Source organism: Megascapheus bottae, chromosome 14, assembly GCF_031878675.1.
Source record: "Megascapheus bottae isolate mThoBot1 chromosome 14, mThoBot2.hap1, whole genome shotgun sequence".
NCBI lineage: Eukaryota > Metazoa > Chordata > Mammalia > Rodentia > Geomyidae > Megascapheus > Megascapheus bottae.
In genome coordinates, this window is record NC_143522.1 from 45,192,025 (window position 1) to 45,199,375 (window position 7,351).

Below are 7,351 nucleotides of genomic sequence, written 5' to 3' on the forward strand. Positions count from 1 at the left end.
AGTTCTTCAGCTCAAGGCTACCACCCTATCCTTGGGCCAAGCCCCACTTTCCGTTTTCTAGAGGTTAACTGGAGTCTCGGGTCTTTTGTGCCCAGGCTGGCTTTGAGCCTTGATCCTCAGATCTTAGCCTCCTGATTAGCTAGGATTACAGGCATGAGCCACCATGCCTGGCTATTTCCTGTATTTTTCATAGGACCTATATCATGTACTGAGAATGTGTGTGCACTTTGCATTCCTTATTTCATTTGATTCTCGTAAGAATTGTTTCTATCTCCATGTTAAAGATGATGAAACTGAGATTTGAGGTACTTGTGGGCAGGGAAGCACATTAAATAAAGAAGCTAAAATTTGTTATTGAGACGGTATCTCAATGTGTAGCCCAGACTGGCATCAATCTCTCCATACTTTTGGGTTGGTGTCCCAGGTTCTGAGATCATAGGGTGCCACCACCATGCTTAGTTGAGTCCCGGTCTGACTCTAGAAATGCTCAGACTTCAAAATTGATTATATTTTGTTTACTTTGCAAAAATTGTAATTTCACATTAACTTGGTTTATATTTGTTACATATAGTTTTTATATGCTGAGTTTTAGATGTAGCAATTTATTATTATTATTATGAATGTTAGGATACTTGATGGGGAAAGAAAAGGGAACATTATTCATAATGGCCTACACATTTGAAAATTTAATCTTTTTAGATGTTGTATTTTAATAAAACTAATTTTAGAAGTGCATTAAATTGAATTCAGCCAGTATAATATATTTATTCAGCTTTTATTTGCTAAATCTATTTTTGATGGATAATGATATTTCTTCTTTACTTTAAGGCTCGTTTCCTCCTCTCAAAAGTCAATCCTTCACAGACTCATAATAATATGTACGCCTGGGGGCAGGTAAGTGTCAGTAGCAGTCTTGGAAATTGTTTCTTTGTGGAGTCATTTGTTATTGTTCATTCTTTAAGTAAAATCCACATTTTCCCCTGTGTTATTTAGTGATGTTTACTGTTAAGAAAAAGTTGTGAGAAAATAAGAAAAGAAAACAGAATTAGTATTTGGTAGCATCATAGAAAAACATAAAAGGTGATGCAGTCACAGCTAAAATCCCATCATAGTCCACCTTAAGCCCCATACCCTTGAGACAAAGAACAATCAAGTTTTAAGACAGGAAAGAAAGATTCCAATCTGATATGAGACTGTGAACTGCAAAAGGCACAAGTCTGCAGAGTAAGAAAGTCTGGGAATAGTCTTTCGGCATATTTTAACTTGGTTGTCCCCTCCCCCTCCTTTTAATTAGTATACACTAAATGTATAGGAGGAGTTTCTTATGACTTTTTTTTTTTTTTTTTTTTTTTTTGCCAGTCCTGGGCTTGAGCTCAGGGCCTGAGCACTGTCCTTGGACTTTCTCAAGGCTAGCACTCTACCACTTGAGCCTCAGCACCACTTCCGGCTTTTTCTATATATGTGGTACCAAGGAATTGAACCCAGGTCTTCGTGCATGCTAGGCAAGCACTTTAACCACTAGGCCAAACTCCCGGCCCAGGGCTCTGTTTTTTAACCCAGGCATACCTTACTCTAGATTCTACATTCTTTATTTTTACTACTATAATTATTACTGTGGTTATTTAATTTTGTTCATCTTTTTAATAACTTACAGGCAGATTACTTATTTCAACTTATTTCAAGTTTCTTTCTTTATTTCTGTCTCTCTTTCCATCTCTCTCCCCCATCTTTTTCTGTAAATTCTTAATTATTAAGGTAACCTGATTGTGATTTGGGGATTAGTCATCAAACATTTCAGTAAAAATTAACGGACTCTAGTATCTTAGTTTTCTTTTTAATCAGCAGCATGGACAGTGATGGCCTGAAGAGGGCAGCACTGTACCGCCATTCTGTCACAGAATGAGGCATCTCTAGATAGACTGCTTTGTGAGCTAGGTGATGTGAACTTTGGGCCTTGTTGTCTATCTTTTAAAAAGAAAAAATGCTGTTAAAAATTAGGATCAATAACTATTTAAAAAATAAAGCTGAGCATTAGTATTGGTAATTTCAAATAAATCTCAAGTCTCTAAATTAGACAAGCTGTGTATTTTGTCTTGACTAGAAGTAGATCTGGGATTGGGTAAACTGGGGTGGAAAAAAAAATGTAAAATACTAAAACAATCAGGCATAGGAAGGAAAGAGCAAGGCCTATCAGCCCGTACTTCTTTGAGTCTCATTTGAGATCTGTGCCTCTCCAGAATAAATGTACAATAAGGAAAGTATTTTAGTATCATAAAATAATAGGTTTTCCAAAAGACATCATAGTGGATGTAGCCAAGTGGTATATGCCAGGTGTTGTTCTGTTTGGGTTGTGCTGTTCAACTGATTGTAGTCCTCACAACAACTGTGTGAGTAGTCCTAGAGTTAGAATTCTCAGACACTTGCATAGGGTATGGCAGAGTCAGAGTCTGAGCCCAGGCAGTCTGACTGTTCTCTGAATCCTAATGGGTCTTACAAATTAATATGATAAGTGGCATTTGGATTTTATTTTTTCCATATATTTTTATTGTAATTGTAATTGATAGAAGGGTTACATTATATTCACCAGATAGAAGGTGCATTACTTCACAAACATTGATACCCTTCTCATGTCTTGGTCCCCTTTTCCCTCCCCCCACCCTGCCCCTCATCTTGTTTCCCCCCTTCCCTATCCAATTTCAAATAACCGAAAACATAAATACAATATATCAGATAACAAAGTGAAATACTGTAACAATATGATAACCAAGGGACAACAAAAGAGATGAGAGATAACATAGTACATTAAGGACAACAATCACTCATTATATGGCTTTTGTTTCTATATCCTAGAGGTCCTTTCATTTAGCATTATACTATATGGCCTTATGTATCTAGGTTTTGTTCTATTATAAATCTCTATTGGGAGAGCCCAAGGTTTCTACTGATTATGACAAATGAGAGAAACCATTGAGCCTATGTTCCTTTGAGTCTGGCTTACTTCACTTAATATGATTTTTTCCGGCATTTGGATTTTATACACCAAGAAACATGTTTTTTCCTATATGTTTGACAGTTTTTAAGTTATCTTTTAAGTAGTTGTACAAAAGAGCTGCAGTTTATGAATTCAGTGTGTCATTCATTTTATTTTATTTTCATTTTTTTGCCAGTTGTGGGGCTTGAACTCAGGGCCTGAACTCTGTCCTTGGGCTTTCTCAAGGCTAGAGCTCTACCACTTGAGCCATAGCACCACTTCTGGCTTTTTCTATGTATGTGATACCAAGGAATTGAACCCTGGTATTTGTGCATGCTAGGCTAAATTCCTGGCCCTAAGTGTGTCTTTTAAAAAAGAATTTCTCTGCTACCGTATAGCTTTGTATAACTTTTAAGCACCTTTAGTGTTCTTTCATTATATCCTGCCATGTTCAGTATTTTCCCCTTTGCATTTCATTTTTCTAAAGATACAACTTCTTTCTTTGTTAAAAAAAAATGGATTATCATGATAAGATCTACATTTTGCCAGGAAAGGCTCTGCCAGATTAGGCCCACCTGAGCTGCATTTGCCACTAACTTGTTGGTCTCAAAATTACTTGATTTGACCGTCTTTTAAGCTTATTCTATTTATTACTAAATGAAGTTTGAGTGTCAGAAAAATTTAAAATTGAGAAATCTTATGAAAATACTTTGTTATAATAAAACTTAATTGTTATTGAATTAGACTATCATTTTGTCAATGCATGTTTAAAAACTTTTAATTACCTTTAAGTAGTTGTTCAATGTAACATATCAGTTTAGGAGTACAGTGCATCTTTTGTTTCTTTGTTGGTTTTTTCTTTTTGTATTGGTAGTCCTTTAGCTTTTTTTTTTTTTTTTTTTTTGCCATCTGGGCCTGGGCACAGTCCCTGAGCTTTTGCTCAAGGCTAGCACTCTACCACTTGAGCCACAGCACCACTTCCAGCTTTTCTATTTATGTGGTCCTGAGAAATGGCTTCATGCATGCTAGGCAAGCACTCTACCACTTAGCCTCATTCACAGCAACCCTGAGCTCTTTTGCACAAGGCTAGTACACTTGAGCTTTGGCTCCTCTTCTGATTTTTTTTTTTGTGTGTATGCTTAATTAGAGATAGGAATTTCATGGACTTTTTTGCCCTGGCTGTCCTGAAACTTGATCCTCAGATCTCAGTTTCCTATGTAACTAGGATTACAGGTATGAGCCATTGTCACCCATCTTGTCAGTGCATTTTGATTAAAATGGATACTAGGAATTTTCCTTTACTCTTGTTAGTTATTTAAAACCCACAGAAATCAATGAAAATGATAAGCACCAGTTATTTAAAAGGATATTATGCACTTGCTTTCTTTCCGCTGGCATTTGTGGCAGGGAGCAAGGGTCTGGAGGTCAGGCCGTGTTAAGGTCCCAACCCTCTCCTCTATCCTTGCTTTTTCTGGTGGCCAGCTTCCTTCCCCCTATCTCCTAGCAGAAGTTAAGGTGTGATGGAAGCTGCTCATGAATTCAGTGAGGTACTCAGGGACTTCTAAGGATTTCCATTGAGTTTCCCTCTCAGAAACTAGAGTCAGAGGCATTATTCTACTTCACATGATTTCCTGAAGGATTTGCTCTTACATTCCTTATATATTCCAAGGTGTCGTCTTGTATTTTGATCCTGACAGATATTTTCTTTTCCTCTAGGAGTCTGGAGCCCCTATCCTCACAGATGATGTTAGTTTACAAGTGTTCATGGATCATTTGAAGAAACTTGCTGTGTCAAGTGCTGCTTGACATGCTAAGCCTCCTAAGGACTCTCGAGATGAAATATTTCAATTTCATTTTTTTCCCCTTTTGAGTTTATCCATGGGAGCCAATAGAAATCTCTCGCTAGGCTATTTTTTTTTCTTCTTGTACCAGTATGGTTTTAGATAATATACAGAAACATTTTCACTCTGTAGATTAAGCTGGAATATAATGAGAGCAATGAGAACAATTTTTTTTTGCTTGGTACAGTATTATGACTAGTTGTTTTACAAATTGGTAGTCTTTATAACTTAATTATGTTTAAGAATAAAAATACAGTCTGCCTTGTATTACAGATAGAAAAATCTAAAATGGCACTGAATAACCTTGCTGACCTTATAAAAACATATTGAATTTTAGCCAGAAAGGAACAAATCAACAGTAATGATAAATGTGAACACTTTTGCAGTCATTAAATATTTTTCTGTCATTTTTGGCACTTATATATACACTTTTTCTGTACTTCTGTTAAGATGGATTTGTTTAGGAATTGCCTGACTTTATAATGGTAATTTTTTATGAAGATAATATTTTAGGTTATTTGGAAAAATAGTTTAGAGACAAGAAATTTTAGGGGGTAATGGTCCTACAACTGACAATAACTGTGAAATTTCTCCCAGATGTTCAGTTCACATAATTAACCACATGAGTTAAAAAAGAGGTAGGAAATAAAGCATTTTTTCAAAGTGCATGAAAAGATCTTTTGAAGGAAAATGAGTATGGTAGCTACTAAACCAGATTTGGTATTCATTACATTATTTTGATGTTTTATCTTATTTTTAGATAAAAAAAATCCTTCAGTATTGTAACACTATTTAGGGAGTTTACACATTGCTTTTTATTTCTATTTCTCTTTTGTGAAATTCTTAAGTTGTTATTGGAACAGTATTATATAATGTTTAATTATGTTATATGTTGATATTTGGTTCTGTTTTGATTTATTCATTAGTAACATTCACTTTTCTAAAGTTTACTTGTAGCCACATATGTTTACACTGCTAAAGCCAGATAAGATTTGACAATGGATTTACATTTTCATTTACTACAAATGAAAGTGGTGCTCTGACATACGTTTTGAAAGACAGTTTTGATGATTGTACTTGCATGAACACAATCATATGATGGTAAAACAGAAACTTGTAATTGTTTATATGTTGTTCAAGTAGCTTAAATTGCTTTGTTCTATTTTATTTGAGTTGAGCTATCCTGGGCCAAAATGCCAATAAAATACTTCTCTTTCTTTTCCTGCTTACTTTGAAATCGAGTAAAGCTTGAGAAGTCTAAACATTTCTGATTGACACACACTACTTGTATATACTTAAGAGATGCAGTGTGATCATTTGATACATATAGACATTATAGCCTAATTTGTTCATTACATAAAATAAGCATACATTTCACCTCACACATGCACCCACGTGCATGCTTTCCCACATCTCACACAAACACACACTTATTTCACATAGGACACAGTAGACCTTTGGTATCCACAGGTCTGTGGTTCCAAGGACAGTGCCATTGGGGAAAATCTTGTAAAGAATTTAGTATGTATGAAAAGATACTGAATGAAGAGAAGCAAGAAGGGATGAGGCAGGTATTGGAGGTCACACTGGCAGAACGGAGCCAGATGGTGGAGCATATCACTTGTAAGACTGCAGAGGCAGAAGATGGGCTGCAGATGGAGGAGCCTGGGAGAGCAGCTGCATGTTCAAATGCAAGCAAAATCAGTGTCTCAGTGACTTACACCAGGAGCAGGAGGAGAGGCTGTGGTCACTGGAGAGTCAGGCAGAGAGAGATCTGGAGTCAACCTCTAGAGGATCGCAGTGAGATCCTGGAGACCTTGGAGAATGACCGTGAAACCCTAAAACTCCCGCAGTTGTAGAACCCTGAGCTCCCAAGAGCAATTGGCTTGGTCAGGCTGACAAGTGGAGGAGCTCACCGCTGCACTGTGGTCAAGCTGCAGAAAAGGATGGGAGAGCAGCAGGAGATGGCAAAGTTGGGCTTTCTAATGTCACAAGATCTACAGAAGCAGCAAGCACTGTCTATGAGACTTACCCAAAATTAACCACCAAAAGAACCAGAAGCCAGAAGTAGAGCTGTGGCTCAGTCGGTAGAGCACTTGAACAAGAAAAGCTCAGGCACAGTGCTCAAGCCATGGGTTCAAGCCAGCACAGGCATGCATGCACATGCACATGTGTACACACATACACAGTAGCACTCTGTTGCAGTGTGCTATTGAAGTAGGAGGGAGAAAAGGGACTGAGGATCAGAGACTGCTCTTATTTTCCCAGACCTGGTAGAGCAATGGTGGAGGTTTAGCAACAGTATGGTGAAAAATAGTAAGTAGACAAGGAAGCTGTAAGCACATTCATTACAATCAGTCTCTGAGATATGGAAGAGGAGAGGAAACTGTCCCAAACGGTAATATTTATTCTAGAGTGTGTATGGTGGCATGCACCTGTTAGCACCTCAGAAGCCTTAGGTAAGAGAATTTACAAATTGGAGGCCAACCTGAACTGTGTATTAAAACTCTATCCCAAACAAGAATGAGCGCTGGGAAAT

At 37.1% G+C, this 7,351-nt stretch overlaps 1 protein-coding gene across 1 annotated transcript in view; it reads left to right on the plus strand.

Annotated features, from left to right (window-relative positions):
- Window positions 1–6,049, plus strand: part of Sec23a (SEC23 homolog A, COPII component) — a 44,276-nt gene extending 38,227 nt beyond the window's left edge. The window contains exons 19-20 of the mRNA XM_090345125.1: window positions 829–894; window positions 4,688–6,049. Of these exons, the coding sequence (XP_090201251.1) occupies window positions 829–894; window positions 4,688–4,777 (156 nt within the window). The 3' untranslated portion in view covers window positions 4,778–6,049. The remainder of the gene's footprint in view (window positions 1–828; window positions 895–4,687) is intronic.
- Window positions 6,050–7,351: the final 1,302 nt, after the last annotated feature.